Source organism: Phoxinus phoxinus (assembly GCF_949152265.1).
Source record: "Phoxinus phoxinus genome assembly, chromosome: 7".
NCBI classification, from domain to species: Eukaryota; Metazoa; Chordata; class Actinopteri; order Cypriniformes; family Leuciscidae; genus Phoxinus; species Phoxinus phoxinus.
The window spans coordinates 4,459,900-4,479,413 of NC_136882.1; the positions used below are offsets into that span (position 1 = coordinate 4,459,900).

At 38.8% G+C, this 19,514-nt stretch overlaps 1 protein-coding gene across 1 annotated transcript; it reads left to right on the top strand.

Annotated features, from left to right (window-relative positions):
• Window positions 1–363: 363 nt before the first annotated feature.
• On the top strand, window positions 364–19,297 carry LOC307001889 (sacsin-like; the record flags this gene model as incomplete). The annotated part of the gene is given in 8 exon segments (XM_079618914.1): window positions 364–398; window positions 1,105–1,192; window positions 1,290–1,401; window positions 2,284–2,430; window positions 6,736–8,164; window positions 8,262–8,350; window positions 8,448–12,349; window positions 12,353–19,297. Coding segments are annotated over 8 exon segments (12,747 nt in total).
• Window positions 19,298–19,514: the final 217 nt, after the last annotated feature.

Consider the following 19,514-nt stretch of genomic DNA (forward strand, 5'->3'; position numbering starts at 1 on the left):
AACAAATAAGACACACGATTCACATAGAGCACTTGCTGAAGACACAGAAGCTATCTGTGCTAGTTTGGGCAGGCTTTATAGTTTCCTGGTTGATGACATCAGCCGCCTCTGACGTCTCGTCACACCATTGGACTGATTTCACCCGTGCTTCAAGACCCAATCACGCAGAATCGACGCAGCATGAGTTCCCTTGAAAGGGAACTGTGCTTTAGGCCATAGGAGACCCAAGAAAGCACTTATATTTGTATGAAAAAGATATTGTATTTACAGTATTATTAATACAATGACCATGGAATAACTGTTAAATTTGCAGAATTTGAAAGTGATATTTTTTTTCCACACAGGAGAATGTAAAGAAGGACAATGAGTTCCGCATCAAGGCAAAAGAAGAAAAAAAAGTATGTGGTTTTATTCACTGCATGTTTTATGCTTAATCCCATAACTAATATAATGGAGTGGAATAATAATGTACATTGAGAGTAACCATATAAAGCACATTTATGAAAAAAAAAGTAATTTTAGCCAAGAAGCTAATATGTTTTGAAATGAAATGAAGCCTTTATATATCGCTTTACTACGTACTACTGTACACCCAAAGTGTTTTACAATCATATCTGGGGTTTCTCTTCAACCACGACCAGTGTGCAGCATCCACTTGTCATAGAGCCAATTCAGATTATGGGGATTATTAGGCGGCCATGATTGATAAAGGCCAATGGAGGGAATGTGGCCAGGACATCAGGGTTACACACCCCTACTCTTTATAAGAAGTGGGGTTTTTTAATGACCACACAGCCAGGACCTCGGTTTAACGTCTCATCCGAAGGATGGTGCTTGTTACAGTATAGCGTCCCCGTCACTATACTGGGGTGTTAGGACCCACACAGAGTACAGGGTGAGCGCCCCCTGCAGCAACCTAGTTTTCCCTTGAGGTCTCCCATCCAGGGAGTGACCATGCTCAACCCAAGTCTTGGGCTACATGATATAGCTCCTGGATTACAAATAATTCCAGCTGATTTTGTACTTCTATTACACAATGAACCTTGACTTTTCTCTGTATGTGTTTTGTGCAGTTTGTGATAAACTTTACATTGTTCAATGCAGAAATAAATTTGGTGCGACGTCTCCACCATTCATTGATTACCTGAAAGAAATTTTGAGAAGGTATCCAGATGGAGGACAAATATTGAAGGTAGGCTAAAAAAAATATTTGTGCATCATTGTTAAATAGTATGTATCTTAAATATGTCATCGTATCTGTGTTTAATATTAACCCTGTAACGCACCAGGAGCTGATCCAGAATGCAGACGATGCAGGAGCTTCACGTGTGGTGTTTATTCATGATGAGAGGCATTATGAGACTCAGAGCCTGTGGACTGAAGAACTCGGAAAGTATCAAGGTATTTGTGTCATAAATACTGGAAGCAGATTTAAATCACACTAGATTTAAACTTTATAAAATTACTTTAGAGTCTGCAACAAAAGATATTATAGTTTAAGGTTTTACATTTGTTCTCATTCATACAGTATATAACTGCACTTGTTTCTGAATATCTATTAATTTAGTTTAACAACTAAAAAAAATCACAAACATGACATTTGTAAATAAAATAATTTCATATACTGTGTACACTAATTATATCTAGTATATTTGAGGAAATATAGTGAGGAAATACAGTGCCTTGAATATCTCTGCAGCTCTTCTGTCAACCGAAGTCATGCTTTCAGAGTTTCTGGTGTTGGCAGTCCCATTAAAAAGCATATTGGGAGTGTTGTATATTTACTGTAGACTGATACAATTAAAATACACAAATAACATTTTAAAGAAAGAATAAATCAAGCAGTTTTTTATTTCGTTCTAACCGCTACTCTAAACCGGAAAACAATATCCTAGAGTTTTTGCTCAGAACAAACCAATTCATTTTTAATTCCTGATTTGAGAATAGCAGTCTACGTTGCTTGATTATAGGTTTATAGTCGTTAAGTGTGTCCCCAGCTTTAGCTACTATGGGAGCAACCAAAATAATAAATTAGACACACTTTTCCATTAATAACTGACATTTGTTTTCCTCTTTTGAAGAGCACCAGTCACCAGTTGTATCTCAGATATCTAAATCTTGGTCTAAATCTTTTGCTGCAAATAAGTGCATATAGTACATACAGTACAGTATGGGAGACATGATTCATTAGGAGAAGTCTTTGACAATACTGAAAGTCTTTATTATAGGCAAAAGACTACTCTTTATTTGTATGATCATCTGTTTGCATCTTTGATCTGGCAGGACCGGCTCTCTATGCCTTCAATGATGCAGCGTTCACAGAGGAAGACTGGGAGGGAATCCAGAGAGTTGGCAGAAGCATCAAGCAGGATGACCCCACAAAAGTCGGGAGATTTGGGATCGGCTTCAACTCCGTTTATCATATTACAGGTGAAATACACTACATTAAGCATCAACACTTCAAAAGAGTTATATTTAAAACTAGATTTCTTAGTGGTTTTGAAAATATTACTATAAATTACAGCAACACCTCCTCCTTTGCGTTTCAGACTAGGTTCATGTTTATAACCGTAATCTTGTGGGGTTGACTCATTTAAAGCAATGTAATCGTTTGGTTTTAGCCAGGTTTCTGTTAAACACAGCACATCTAGGTTATAATCTGAAATCATATAATTAACTATTAGCGCTTTTTGAAGTAAGAGATCGAATATTCAGCAACCCAAGCTTTATCATTTGCTCATCTGTATTATATCTGTTTTTTATTTGTTGAACATCAATTAAATTTTTAACCTTAGATGGGGTTTGAACGTTTTTTGGATTTCCAAATTCGGGGAACAGACACAGTCTCTATATGATGATATCTAGGTGAAAGAAGCTCTATGTGATGGGATTTATCTGACCTTGGTGACGTGAGGCCGCTAGCAGACGGTCGGTTAAGCCAGTCTGTCTGCTTTCTGACCTGAGGCCCAGAATTTCATGTTTTATCTCTAAGACTATGAGCCAAATTACTAGAGAGAAGAGCAGCACCACCCCAGGAGGGATGAATACCATCTCTTTTCAAGAGCCACTTGTGCATGCTTTCATCACCAGCAGGGTGGATTCCTCACTGGCCTTCCCAAAAAGACCATAAGACAGTTGCAGCTCGTACAGAACGCTGCTGCCAGGATCCTCAGCAGAACCAGAAAATATGAACACATCACACCAGTCCTCAGGTCTTTACACTGGCTCCCAGTCACATTTAGGATTGATTTTAAAGTATTATTACTGGTATATAAATCATTTAATGGCCTATGACCTCAATACATTGCAGATATGCTCACTGAATATAAACCCAACAGATCACTCAGATCATTAGGATCACATCAATTAGAAATACCAAGGGTTCACTCTAAGCAAGGAGAGTCCGCTTTTAGCTATTATGCCAGCCGCAGCTGGAACCAGCTTCCAGAAGAGATCAGGTGTGCTCCTACAGTAGCCACATTCAAATCCAGACTCAAAACACTTCTGTTTAGCTGTGCATTTACTGAATGAGCATTGTGCCACTGTTCGTCCGACTGTTTGTACTGTATTTTATTTTATTTTTGATTATTTAAATTTCTTCTATGTAAAGCACTTTGAATTACCATTGTGTATGAAATGTGCTATATAAAAAAACTTTGCCTTGCCTTGCCTTGAACAAGGGCATGGTGCCAATTGTTATAGCCAGTGGTTGTGAACGCATCATCTGTCCCAGCTGAGCCAACTTTTCGACATGCAGAACAAAATGCAGCATCCCGTTCAACAGAATATTTGAGCCACTCTCTATTTTTTTAACCAAGAACAGCTATTTCCACTGCCACTAAATGATTGACTGAGGTATTTTTCTCAGCACATCACCTGTAAGGGGTCTTCATCACCTACTGTAAGTCACTTCGCGCCATCAGCCGCGGCTCTTGCCGGGCTTTGTCGCCGGTGTTGGCAGGGGTGTCCTGCGGCGAGAGTGAGGTTGTAGGGCAGGGTACACTGCTGCCATTGGCAGGCATTGCCATTTGAACGTCTTGTGATGTAGAGGTTTGGGCTTTCTTAAGCCAATTTATTATGTCCATAATGATAATTATTCATACGGTAGTGCAACATCGACAATTAATATTTTAGGCAAGGCTACTGTAAAGTCCTGTCTCTCAAAGTCAACAAATGAATTTCCTGAGTGGGACGCACACACAACACACAACCAAGTGAGCAATTAAAGAGATAGCACAAGGAGAAGGACACAAACGATCAAATGCATTAAACATGGAAGCTTCATGAAATTATTTCTGATTTGAAGAATCGTGTTAATGCATTTATTCTGTAAATATATGTATGCATGTGAGTGTTTCTATTGTCGGCGAAATCTCGTTTACATGTGTGCTATTAATAATTTCATCTGAGGGTGCTTTTACTTTTGTTTACTTTTACTAAGTACCCCATAGAACCGGGCCTGCAGAGGAGGTGGTCTATGAATGACATTTTTCGAATTAATAGAATGTTAAACAAATTAAATAATTACGCCCATATAGCTGTGTGTGAGCTGATAAGCGTAACGCGGAGTGGATTGGCACAGACGTGCAAGCTTGTAGAGTGCACATCCCTTTTTCGCAGACATCACTGGAAAGTTTGTAGTTCAGTCAGATATGTATGGTAAAGAGAGAGAGCAGACTTCTGTTGCATGCTCTTGATTGCTGATCGCTCACTCAGCACACATGCGCAATTTGGATTAAAACTTAATTATTATTTATTAAAAACACAAACATGTGAAGCGTTCTCCCAAAAAGCCAAGTCTCAGACAGCGCTTGAATACTACAATTAATTCTCTTTCACGTCTTCTTAAACTTGACCTGACGAATTCACCAGTGGTGGACAGTAACGAAGTAAATGTAATTCGTTACTGTACTTAAGTAGTTTTTTTGCGTATCTGTACTTTACTGAAGTATTTAAATTTGGGAAGACTTTTACTTTAACTCCACTACATTTCAAGGTCAAATATCTTACTTTTTACTCTACTACATTTTTAAAATCAGTCGTTCCTTTTTATATAGTGGATAAAAACTTAACTGGTCAAACGAGCCAACAATCACAATACAGCGTTCTTTGATTTGAACTTGCCTTGGCGGTATCTACTAAGCGCGAACCAGATTGCGACCATACGGTTGCGACAGTGATCTCGCCGCCGCGCAGGGACATGATTTGTGTAGCTCTCAATAGTTCCAAACAAATCGTGCTGCCAACGATTTTAAGCGGGGCAGAGAGCAGCAGCTATTATTGCAGCAAATATCGGTCAATATTGACGCATAATGTACATTGCGTTTTACGTTGACACTTAAATTACTTGCATATAATAGCATTTTTTTCTGGGGAGTAGCAGAAACACTGCATTAAGTTTTTGTGTTTAATTTTGGAGGGAAATTGGCTACTTCCATAATGTAGAATATATATATATGTATGTGTGTGTGTGTGTGTGTGTGTATATTTAATGGCGTTGTGCAGGTTTATGTGACTGTATCATAACATTAGGATGTTATTAATTATGACCATAGACGCTTGAGAAAAATATACAGTAAATACTGTAAATGTATTAAACCTTATGGGACAGACCCCTTATGGAACAGTCCCCTTCCCTCCAAAATTAAATGCACAAAAAAAAATTCAATTCAAATATATATATTGGCACACCAATCTATTAATAAAATGACATTAATTAGTCATTATATATATATATATATATACATGTCACAAGAGTGACATTAGAGTCTTCACGTAGACTGAGTTAAGCAAGAGTCTTGTGACAAAAATTATAATATGACATTATAGCCATAAAAAAAAATCATAGTACTTGGGTACTTAAGTACATTTGAAGGCAAATACTTTTGTACTTTTACTCAAGTGAATGTTTAAAGGCAGCACTTCTACTTTTACTTGAGTAATATTTTACCTTGAGTATCTTTACTTTAACTCAAGTACATGGTATGTGTACTTCGTCCACCACTGGAATTCACACAAAATTATGTAAAAACGGCCATCTTTGCGAGTATCCTAGTAAACATAGTTTCTTAGGTCTTGAGTGAACGTAAACAGTTGAGAAATAAAACATATGTGTAATAGTATATGTATTGCCACTACTCATCAGACAAGCCTCCTCACTGTTTTAATTTAAATATCTGCTTAAAACCCATCTTTTTACTCTGGCTTTTAACCGCAGGTAAATCGTGATTGATGTGATTTAAATGTGGCATGTTGTGTTGTGTGGGCAGTGCATTTTATTTATTTATTTGATTTGATTTGATTTTACTTATTTCATTTTATGTTGTTTTTATTTTATTTTATTACTTTTATCCAATCGTGGCTTTTATTGTTGTGGTGTACAGCACTTTGGAAACCTTGTGTTTGTTTAAATTGTGCTATATAAATAAAGTGGATTGGATACATTTTAACAGGCATAGTAAAGCATGTAAATAACTGAAGGAAATATAGATTTGCTAAACAAATTAATTCAACAAATATAATTCATATTCTTTTAGTTTCTCTACCTAATATTTAAAAATGACAAATGCAGTGAAAATACAGGTATCATTATTGGTATCTGCAAAAATGAAAGTATCGGCCTCGTTATGGAAAAAGTGGTATCAGTGCATCCCTAGTTCTTGGTGTGTCAGATTCTGACATGGGGATTTGGAACAAAAATATTTACAATTATTATTATTGTTTATTTATTTACAGACTTGCCATGTGTATTCAGTTCTGAACACCTTGCCATTTTTGACCCACAAAAGAAGATGTTTGGAGATGATGAAGAAGGCTATCGATGGTCTTTGAATGACGAGGAGGACAGAGAGAGCCTTTTGAACTTGAGAGATCAGTTCCAGCCCTTTCAAAATGTAGTCAGTCATGTCGACAGTTGTTCCTGGGAGAAGGTCATCAGTGAGGAGCAATACTTCAAAGGAACGCTTTTCCGCTTCCCTCTGCGTAATGAGGCTTCTGAGATCTCCGATAACTTGTATGACTCCACAAAAGTTACACAGCTTTTTGACAGTTTCATTGCTGATGCAGACATCAGTCTTCTTTTCCTGAGAAATGTGTCATCCATTACTTTGCTGCATATTGACACCAATGATTTCTGCAGCAATAGGCTAAAAGTTTCAGCATCAAATCAATTTGACTCTGACATTTCTCATGTCAAGCAGGAATCGTTTGACAGAAAAACTTGTTTCAAAACAGTATCACACATTCCCCATCAAATGGAAGAAACAAGGTCCCAGTGGCTTGTGACAACTTGCCTTCTGAAAGATGGATATAAACCAGAGATTGACTCTCTAGCCAGTAAGCTGAGCTTCTATCCTCAAGTTGATGCAGCTTTTCGAATAGATGAAGACAGATCGCTTTGCAATGGGCGACTCAGTTGCTTTCTACCACTTCCAAATAATGACTCAAACAAAACTGGGCTTCCCATTCACATCAATGCTTGCTTTGGCCTGACAGATAATCGGAGGTTCATTAAGTGGCAAGAGGAGGATCAGAAGAATGACGAGTCTGCAAAGTGGAATGAGCTACTTATAAAACATATCCTTCCTCATGTATATCTTATGATGATCCTGGATGCCATTCAGTTATCCAGAAACTCAACTCTGCCTGCTGCCACTGTGTACAATCTTTGGCCTGACCTATCCAAGACTGTACATAAAGACAGATGGCATGAAGTTGCAACAGACACTCTGAAGGGTCTAACTGAATACAAGATCTTTCACCTTGCCAGAGATGAGAAAATCTGGGTGTTTCCCTTAGATGCGGTTTTTCCAGTTAACAATACATGTAGTGACACAATGTCTGTGATATCAAGATTATTGATTGCTGAAGGAGAGAACCTGGTCACAGTCACAGAAAATATTTTGAAAGATGTTCAAGAAATCTTTCCTGAAAGTGATACCATGACATGGGTGACTCCATCTTATGTTAGAGATGTCCTTCACAGAAGTAAGGCTGAAAACCTAACCGAAGATGACAAATACTCTCTTCTTGAATTTGCTCTCAGTGATGAGAAGTACACAGAACTACAAGGTCTTAAGCTTCTGCCTCTCAGTGATGGAACCTTTACTTCATTTAGCAATGAAGAGCAGAACACTGTTTTGATCGACAATGAGAAGTTTCCAAGGTAATGTGTGATATAGTTGTCTCTTTCCTACTTGAATTCTTTAGTGTGTTTATATTGTGTTTTCAAAGTACTAATAATCGGTATTTTCTTTGTATAGAACATTGCTGCCATTTTGTAAAGAAAGATTTATACCCAACGATCTGAGCCATGTTTGCACTAAGCAACTAAGGAAACTAGCAACAAAGAGTAAGAAAACGGTTTAATATATTTTATTGGGAGTGCTAATAAAATATTTAATTAATATCATACATGTTTGTGAAATTTGGTCTCACTATTTTTTCAGGCACATACAACATAATCAATTTGGATGCAAATCATGTTGTTGCACTCACCAAGAAGCATTTACCCACAGACTGGAAGGTGACCCAAGGTCATGTGACATGGAAAACAACAGAAAAGCATCATCCCCCGAAAAGCTGGCTGAATGAACTCTGGAAGTTTCTTAGCACTGAATTGATTGAGTTAAACAGCTTTATTGATGTGCCTTTAATACCACTGGAGCCACTACAGAGTTCAGGCAATTCTGTACTGTTAGCAAGGTTGCAGAGTAACACAACTTTGATTTTTCAGAGTAGCACAGCGTCTAGCTTGTCAGATCATGTTCAGAAAGTGTTAGGAATGGTGGGGTGTACCGTCATAAAAAGAGATGAGTGTCTTAGACATCATGACATTGAGAGCTATGTTCTTCCTGCTTCACCAAGAAGTGTTCTACAAGTCTTTGTCAACTCACACAGAGATCAGGTCATCAAAGGCATTGCTTCTGCTTCATCAGAGGAAAAAGAGGAGTTGAAAATGTACCTCTCTTCTTTGGACTCTTTATCAAATGCTGAAAAGAACTTGCTTTCCCTGTTGCCAATCTTCAGAATGATGTCTGGGAAATATGTTGCAGTTCAATCAAAGCAAGCAGTTGTTTCAACCACCAAACCAGCCATTCCAAAAGATCTGCCAATGCCTGAGACCATTGTACAGTGTGCGAATGAAGCTGATCGCAGACTTTTGACTCTTCTGAATATTGAACTCTTGGATGCAGCTAAGGTGGCTGTTCATTTGGTTGACCGCATTGAGGCAGCCTCTTTCCAAAAAGGTGAGGAACAGACAGTAATGACCTGGATATTGAATAATGGTAGCATTCTACTCACACAAAGTAAGCAGCTGCTCACGAAAACTAAAAATCTGAAATTTATTGAGACAACTCATGGAGAACACAAACAAGTCTCAGATGTTTTTGATCCAAGAAATAGGACATTTCAAGATCTTTTCGAGGCAGAATTCTTTCCCCCACCTTCTTATGCAAACACCCAGGAAATGCTTCAAAGTTTAAAAAGCCTTGGCCTAAAGACAGAGCAAAAAGAAATATCAACAGCAGACATACTCCAAGTCATAAATCATACTGAAAAGCTTTGTGTCCACTCACCAGATAAGGCATTGAAAAAAGCACATACTCTTGTTCGAGTCCTGAATGAGAATGATTTCCTTTCAAAATTCAACCAGGCGCAGATAGAAGAGCTGAAGCAAAGGCAGTGGGTTCCCTGTGAAAATCCAAAGTTCTTGAATGGAAGCATTTGTAGAAATCATAAGAGAGGTGTGTATAAGCCGACTGAAGTAAGGGATTCAAAGTATTCTTCAATTGTTGGATATGTAATGCCACTTACCTCTGAGCTAACAGGACATGTCTGCAAAAATCTTGGACTTCATGAGCCCCCTCCTGCGGAAAAAGTCTTAGAGAACCTCTCTGCACTGAGATCAATGGTCAACCCAAATTCAGATTTTCATTTTAAAACCAAGCTGCAAAGTATTTACAAATTCATGCAAGACAACATGAGAAATTTCACAGATTCATTAGACACAAAAGGCATCCCCTGGATATGGAATAAAAGTGAGTTTGTCTGTCCAGAAGATATAGTTTTAGCCTATCCACCTGAACTGGATCTAAGCCCCTACATCAAGAAAGTGCCTGAAGAGTTTTTGCAATATGAAAACCTGCTAACAAAATTTGGTGTGAAGAAATCACTGTCCGATGAAGAGATTGAAGATATACTGCATGACATAAAACAAATAATTGACTGCAGGTGTCCTCCTCATGGAGACTTGACAGAACTTAAAGTGTCAATTGCCATTCTTGACTGGATGCGAAAGAATGAGAAGCTTTTAAAGGACAGCACCCCTGTGCCTGTCATGGCCCAAAATCAAAACTTTACTCTGCAGTCTTTGTCCAAAACAGTCTTCTGTGACATCAGTGATGAAGGACTTGATGACCTGAAACAAGACAATGAGGAGTTCTACGTCATTCATGAAGAAGTTTTGCCCATCACTGCAAAATGGTTGAAAGTCCCATTCTTAAGTACTCGCATCTTAAAACCACAGTTCATACAAGCAGAGCAAGAGTCATTTGGTATAGAACAATGTGGACAATCTGAACCAATTACTCAAAGAATTAAAAATATTCTTAAAGAGTATGATGAAGAAAGTGACATTTTCAAAGAACTCCTACAAAATGCTGAGGACGCTGGGGCAACCACATGTAAATTCCTCCTTGACTTCAGAAAACACAAAGACCCCCCTGAAACACTCTTTGATCATGGAATGGCTCTCTGCAATGGACCATGCCTTTGGATCTTCAACAACGCGCGTTTTTCACAAGAAGACTGGAGTAACATTGTCAAAGTGGGATCAGCATCAAAGGAAAAAAAAGTCGAGATGATTGGAAAGTTTGGGCTTGGATTTAATGCTGTTTACCATGTGACTGATATTCCCTCGATTTTGAGTGGGAAAAGCCTTCTCATACTTGATCCAAATGTCACCCATTTGGAAAAGCACATACTCGGCAAAGGAAACCCAGGAATTAAACTTGACCCATTCCAGGAACGACTGTACAAAAGGTTTCCTGGACAGTTTAAATCTTATGAAGGAATTTTTGATTGTGATATGTCAGTACAAAACAGCGAGAAATCTTACAATGGCACCTTGATTAAATTACCATTTCGCACTCTTGAGGAGGCCAACAAGTCAGAGATCAGTTCAAAGGTATTTGATGAAGAGCGAATTAGGAGTTTTAGAAATAATTTGACTGACAAATCACAAACACACCTACTATTTCTGAAGAGAATTACATCTATGTCCCTTCAAACTGTACCTGAAAACTCATTAACTCCTCCAAGGAATGATCAGATTCAGACTCCTCTCAAAATATCCAGAGAAGTCATCAATTCATTTCTTGTCTCAAATGACACACTTCTCCAAGAGATCGAGAAGACCTTCAGAAACAGTGACATCACATGCCACAAAATGATTGATGTCAACAAAGCACACATTGTTAAAATAGTTCAGGAGCACTCAGATAAATCCCTCACCCAGAACTGGCTTTTATACTCATGTTTTGGAACGCAGGAGTCTTTGCAAATGTTCCAGAGAAGAAATGAACAAGAACCTGTGTTTTCATTTCCAATTGGAGGCATAGCTGTACCTTTGCATAGAGAGGCAAAAACGAATTCATGGTCCCCTGAGGAAAGCCTGAAGCAGGAAGGCCAGGCTTTTTGTTTTCTTCCTCTCTCAATTGAGACAGGTCTTCCAGTCCATGTCAATGGAACTTTTGCAGTCACATCAAATAGGAAAGGTCTTTGGGAAAAAGGAGTGAGGTCTGAGTGGAACAAAGCTTTGATGAAAGATGCCATAACATCTGCTTACATCACTACACTGCTTGAGCTGAAAAAAATGGCCCAAAATGGTCATATCCAGAACTATTCCTTCCATACATTTTGGCCTAACACAGAGACAGTTAGCAAAGCATTTTTACCCATGGTTGAGTCTTTCTACTCAGCAGTTGTGCAGAATTCAAATGGGAAATCTCTGGAGCTTTTCAGTAATGGACATAATTGGTGTTCTATAGACAATGTGATATTTCTGAATCCAAAAATTGAGGAGAACCAAACAGTTGGAGACATTGCAATACAAGTGTTCTTGAGCTTGGGAGTTTCATATTCCAGTGTTGTTTCTCTCCCATCATGGGTAAGACAGAGTTTAATCAATTGTGGCTTCAAGTTAGAGATCAAACAAAGAACAATCAACTGGCCTGAGTTTTACAAAATTGTTTTTGAGAACTTGAGTTCTGTGGACACACACAGCAGAAATACTCTTGTGCTGAATGCCATTGACTTGAATGATCCTGCTGTTGATGGAATACAAGGGTAACTTTTCAGTAGGTCAACACAGAGTTGTAAGAAGCGTCAATTAATCAAACGACTTGTGAATCCTTCTGGCAAAATGGCTTGTTTGTATGAACTTAAGGAAGGACGTTTTCTTGAAGGAACCGAAAATGACTTTCTCTCACCAAAAACGATTCAACGACTTTCAGATTTGGGAATGCTGAGTGACCACCTGCCTTTAGAGGACATCATAGAAAGAGCAGGAAAGATATCCAGTGTTTGGCAACAGGATAAATCTGAACGTCTTCAGTGTCTCATGAGGTGTATGAAAGTATCCATACAAGAAGATGATAATTCTCTGCACTGGCACACATTGTCTCAAATACCATTCCTCCCTGCCTTAGTTCCTTTAGTTCAGCAAAACAAGAACGCCACTGTTCTTAAAAAACCTGAAGAAGTTTACAGTGACAGTTGTCACAATTTAGTAAGCATGACAGAATTCACAGTTGATCATTCAAATCTTCAAAAACACAGTTATGATCTAGTTCTCAAAAAATTGAGAGTACGGACAAATCCACCAGTTGAGACGGTTCTTCAGCAGCTGTTAAAAGCACATCAACACTGCAATGCATTTGAAAAGACAGCTCTCTTCCACATTGCCCAGACTTGCTATGAATATCTCAACAAGTACTTGTTGAAACAGAAAGATCCCAATCCCATTAATGGACATGCAAAGTCATATCCATTCATTTTCATTGAGGATCACTTTATAAATGTGAGGTCAGTGGCCAGAAGTGACCAATTTGAGGAGAAACCATATCTCTATGTGCTTCCTGTCATCTTCTCCAAATTCGAGAGGCTCTGGGACTGCCTTGGTGTCAACAAACAATTCACAAGAGAGCAATTTGTTGCTGCACTTGAAGAAATGAAGGCTCTAAATGGATCTCAACCTCTTTCCATGTCAGACCTTTATAAGTGTGTTGCAATACTTATGAAAGGGCTATACAAAATTAAAGATGAAAAGCTTACAAACTGTCTCATACCTGATGAGAGAGGTGTGTTGACATATTCTAAAGAGCTGAGATTTAATGACAGCCCATGGATGCCTGTCTCAGCTGGTGTCAAGCTCACCCATGATCTGATACCTCGTTCTGTGGCCTGTCATTTTGGTGTAATGACAACTAGACACCATACTCTGAAAAATCATTTAGTCAGTGAGTTTTCCCTTCATGTCAAAGAGTTTGGACAAAAAGAGAAACTAACTGTCCGAATAAAAAATATAATTGATGCATATCCATCTAAAAAGGATATTCTGAAAGAGCTCATTCAAAACGCTGATGATGCAGAGGCAACAGAAATTCACTTTGTGTGGGACAAAAGAAAACATAAGACAGAAAAGATATTTGGAAAGGAATGGGAACTGGTTCAAGGCCCGGCTCTTTGTGTGTACAACAACAGAACATTTTCTGATGATGATCTGCAAGGTATTCAGCAGCTGGGGGAAGGAGGAAAACATGGTACTTTAGGGAGAACTGGAAAATATGGACTTGGCTTCAATTCTGTGTATCATCTGACAGATTGTCCATCCATCCTGACTGGTGACAAAATTCTCTGCATTTCTGATCCAAATCTAAAATACGTGGAAGGTATAACAAAACAGTCCCCAGGCTGCATGATTTCAATTGATGATGAATTAAAAAAATCTTTTGAAGATGTTTATCATACTTTTCTTCCAGAAATGTTTGCACTCAATAGTGGGACCATGTTCAGGCTCCCTCTGAGGACAGACAAAATGGCAGAAAAATCTGAAATATCTAGACACACGGTCACAGACCATGACATGAACGAACTTTACTATGCCTTGACTGAAGATCCTGAAGGACTAATTCTCTTCTTGAAACACATCACAAAAATACAGTTCTTGGAGATCAGTGAAGATGGAAAACAAACTAAATGTCCTTTCCTTATTGAAAAGAAATACACAGAGAAGAGCATGGTAAGCAAGAAAAACTTTCACAGACATGTTCAAGAATCCCTGATGTCAGGAACAGCAGAACCCTGCAAAACCATCTACACCATGAAAATCTCATCTGGAATTAACCAAAGTCAGTGGGTCGTTGCAGAGTGCTTTGGTTTCTCAAAACAAATCCATGAGAGAAAAAACAAGCAAGATCATTTTAAAGTTCCTCAAGCTGCTTTGGCTGCATGTAGGAAAAGCTCATTTAACCACACATTTACTGGCAGGGCATTTTGTTCTTTACCCTTACCTGGACAAACTGGTTTACCAGTCCACGTGAATGCAAATTTTGAAGTAGATTCTTCTAGAAGGGACTTGTGGAAAGAAGATGGTGATAGTCTGAAGACCGAGTGGAACCAGTCACTGAAAGTAAACATCATTTCACCACTCTATGCTGATCTGCTATTACATCTGTGTTCAGTCATGAAGACGGATACACCTACAGATCTTGTATGCCTCAAGTCACAGCTAGAGACTTCTTGCCTTAATTACTTTCCATGCATTTCACAGAAAGTAGACAAGGTCTGGCATGAGATGATCCATGAGGTATATAGATCAGTCAAAGAACTTGATCTTCCTGTCATACCTACTGTACAAGCTGTTTCTGTTGAGTCATCACATCTTTCACAACAAAAATACACAGTTAACTGGTGCCATACATCTAAACCACATTCAGAAAATTGTCCGTATTTTACAAGTGATGACCATGAAGGAATTTTCCAACTTTTATATGACATCGGGATGAAATTAGTGCTAAACACCTACAAAATGAATGAAATAAAAAAGAATTTCAAAGCAGCTGGTGTGAATGTGACTGAAGTCAGCGCTTCAACAGTGATGAACTTCTTGAAGCAAAGATCGTTAAATGATCCTTCCCAGACAACTGATGGTTTGCCTTTGCCCATCAACCAGACCTTGATCAAAAATAAAACAAGATGTTCAAAACTTTTGAGCTTCTGCTTGACAAATGCCAATGAGAAAAATGTCCATGACCTCAATGGGCTGCCTCTTCTCCTCACTGAAGATCAGATGTTAAGAGTCTTTGACTCTCAATGCCCAAAGCTAATTTCAAGATTTAGCAGTCTTTTTCAAGGATGCCACGAACTGTTTGCAGATAATGATGTCATTAGAAATCACATTCAGATTCTACGCAAGGGAAAGTTTATTAAGGACTTAACAATTGCCATGGCAGCAGAATATTTGAAACGGAAACTTGAGCAGCTGCTCAGTCAGTCATTACCTGATCAAAGGTGCCAGCTTTACAAAGCGGAGGCAGAGACGGTCAAATGGCTGAACACTTTATGGAGCTTCTTTGAGGATCAAGAGCAATTCTACCAAAATGAAAAGATGAATGTCTACAGTGAGATAAAAAAGCACTTTGATGACAGTCCTATTTTACCAGTCATTTGCTCCAGTCAAAATAACACACATTTCTTACAAACATTGGGAAACATATCAAAAGTGATTCTGAAGCCAGATGAAAAAATAGCTTCCATTCTCATAAAACTGGGGTTCATGAAATTAAACATCAGATTTTTCATTGATTTCAAATACTTACTTTTCAAGTATATTAATCCAGAACTCCTGCAAACAGGAGACAGCAGTGCTGTTTTAGAAGAGGTTTATCATGTACCTCATTCCCAGTTTGAGGAGCTGTCAAAAGATGAATGTGTAGATCTTCAACACTTCTCACAGAATGGGATCAGAGATTCCAATAAAAAGAGTCAACATGTGAAGATCCTCAAGTCCTTGCCCCTGTTTGAGTCAATAACAGGAAAACGGGAAAGGATTGATTTACACAGAATGATATTCATTCTAAATTCTGAGCATCAGAATGATTTTCCAAACTTGTACCATGTCGATGGATGTGACTGTATTTTCCTCAAGAACAGCTGGATAAACTTAGAATTGTCAGAAATTCTAAGCATTCGGAATCTAGATGATCTGGAGTTCTGTGTACAGTTTATTCTTCCTTCTGTGCACATTATGAAAGAGGCCAAGTTGCTTGATTTAATGCGGTTGTTAGTGAAATTTAGACCAGTGGACCGCAGGATTGTCTCTGCATTGAGAGATGTCAGATTTATTCGAGACATCCATGGATCTCTTCAGGTGGCTTCATACTTCTATGATGACAGTGTATCCCTTTACAGGGTAATGCTTCCAAAAGAGAGATTTGTGCCAGAAATGTTTTGGGACAATTTCCAAGGTAAACAAACTAAAGCACATTGTCTATTAATAAAGGACCTTGGATTGAAACATAAAGTGTCTGATGAGGAAATCATTCAGTTTGCAAAACAAATTGAATCTGAAACAAGAGGCAACACTCCTCTAGATGTTCTTAAGGAAAGATCAAATCTCCTGTTTAGGACTGTTTTGTCAAAGAGTAATGACAAAAACTCTAATTTACTAAACAGAGTTGCTAACATTAAATTCATATTTCCAGTGAAAATTCAGCAAAAACTTTGTGATTATCACAAGGCCTTTGCTCAAGAGAGGGAGGTTGTTGCAATCAGTGGATCATTGATTGACAGAGACACTGATCACCATTATCTGATATGGACATCTATGCCAATCCTGCCTTCAGAACTCTGCTCTCCACATCACATAAAGAAAATGAAGGATGTCGGAGCCTTGGAGACTCCACCCCTTGAACAAATAGCTGCTAATCTGAAAAACATCTGTATGTCTCAGTGTCACACTGACACATTGCTGGAAACAAGAAACACAGTATTTAGCAAATCATATGCATACCTGCAGTCAATAAATTGTAATGCCTCTCTGTTCTCAGACCTCCCCATTATCTTGGTGGAAAACGGGACAAAACTTGTGAAGGCAAAGCAGACAGCACTTGTGCTACATGATGCTCTTGAGTTTAGGCCTTATTTGTACCGCATTCCATCAAAGTATATGAAATATGAAGACTTCCTCAGGAAGATAGGTGTACAGGAGAGTCCCACCGTCAATCAATATATCACTGTTCTTCAAGAAATCTATTCTGATAGTTTTGACAAAGACAGCCTTCAGGCAAATCAACAGATAGCTGTGAAGCGTGTTGTACAACAGCTGTTTTGCCTGCTGAAAGAGGAACAGAACAAAACCTGTTTCCGAAACAACCCACTTTATCTTCCATCAACAGATGGAAGACTCTATGAATCCAACACTTTGTTTTTCAATGACACAGTCTTCCAGCCCGCAAGACTTGAGGGTCCTTTGGAAACCAAGCTGAAACTGTTGGAAAAGTTAAACTGCTGTCATCTTGGAAATGATCACTATGAACATCAAACATTGTTGCAGTTCCTTCCCCTGCAAGTTCGCCCCAAATTTCTCTCGGATGTAATTTCTGAAAACCTGGAGGGAGAAAGTGTCCAATATTGTGATGAAGGGGAATGTGAATTTAGTGGCTGGTTTGACAAACACTTGTCTTCTGCTGCATTTCTTCATGGACTAGTCTGTCTCATCAGAGAAGACAGCAAAGGTGGGATTTCACAGTCTGAAGCTGCAGGAAAGTGTGAAGAAATATTTTCTAAGATTCAAATTATCTGTTGCAAAACTCTTCAAACTGAACTTCTGTTAAACCATGAGCCACTTGAAGGTAGTAAGGATGAAACAGATGTTTATGTTAAAAGAAAGAAAGATGGATGCAATTTCTACTTGAAACACAACAATAACATCGTTCCCAAAGTAGTAAATGAAGTTAATATGTGTCTAACTAAAGAAATCAATGCTCTTCTAAAGAACTGTCTGACCATCTCAAGCCTTCTAGTCCTTGGGCATCTTCTGCTGTGTGATAACATGGAGGATGTTGAGACAAAATTGGCAAATCATGGCATTCATAACAGTGGCCACGAGGAAGGACATGACGCCTTACCGAAACCTGGATGTCTCATACCTGAAGAATGGCATGACTGCCTTGATATGAACTTCCTCAACAACTTTGAAAGTGGAGAATATGTTGGCTTCAGCAAGGATGAATCCGGTGAATATTTCTATGCCATTGTTATCAACCGACTGGATGATCCACTGGGACAAATAAGACAATTTCCTGCGAGATATAAAATTCAAGTTGGCACTGATGACTTCATTGAAGTAAGCTCTCTTGACCTTTACCAATTTAAACGGGAAAAGAAGGCAACTGTGTCAACAGGGTCCACTTGCACAGATATAGAATGTCATTTGACATCCAGGCCTCCACCCAAAAGAGTCTTTCCGGGGACATTTGAAGAGATCAAAAGAGTAATTGACGAAAGCTTAAATCAAATCTGCAATCTGTCAAGTGAGGACAAACAAAAAGCCATTAAACGTCTCTACCTCCGGTGGCATCCAAACAAGAATCCAGGTAACGAAGAACTTGCCCAAGAGGCATTCAAATACCTGCAGAAAAGAATTAAGGAACTACAACAAGGGAAAACTGCACATAGCACGTCCTCAACCTGTAGAGACTTTCGAGATTTCTATGAAACGTGGAACACAGAGGCGCGAAGACACAGGAGCGGACGCGAGAGGTTCTATCAGAACTACTCTAGAAGACACTATAACTTCTGGTCATACCACAGAGAAACACCAAGGCCAAACAGAGGAGAGGCAAAACGCTGGCATGAACAGGCTCAATGTGACATCAGAGCAGCTCACAATAACACTGGAGGAGATTGCTCAGAGTGGTGTCTGTTTAAGGTACATCAGGCTGTGGAAAAAGCCCTGATAGCAGCAATGTACAGTAGAAGTGGAGAGCATCCCAAAAACTGCTCAATAACTAGCCTTGCTCAGCAGGTGTCCCATTACAGCGCACAGTTGACTTCTTTACCAAACTCTGTGAGGCAACTGACTGAACTTGGTGTTGATGGCAAAAAAACTCAGTATCCGAACTATCACCCATTTCCTCACATTCCAAACAAGCAGTTCAGCGTTGATAATGCTAGAAGTGCACTGGATATTGCAACAAATCTTTTGGAAAAAATAGAAGAATACATTTTTTGAAGTAGCTTGAAATTAACAACTATAGCCGCGTTTCCACCGCGGGAACTTTCCCCAGGAACTAGGAGCTTTGGGGTGGTACTCGGTGTGTTTACACCGCAAGAATCAGGGTCTAAATGAAGTTCCGGGTAAATATTTCCCCCTCAGAAAGTCCCTGCTGGCGAGGTAGTACTTTTTCAAAGTTCAGGAACTTTCGGGGGTGGGACTTGTGCGCTGAACA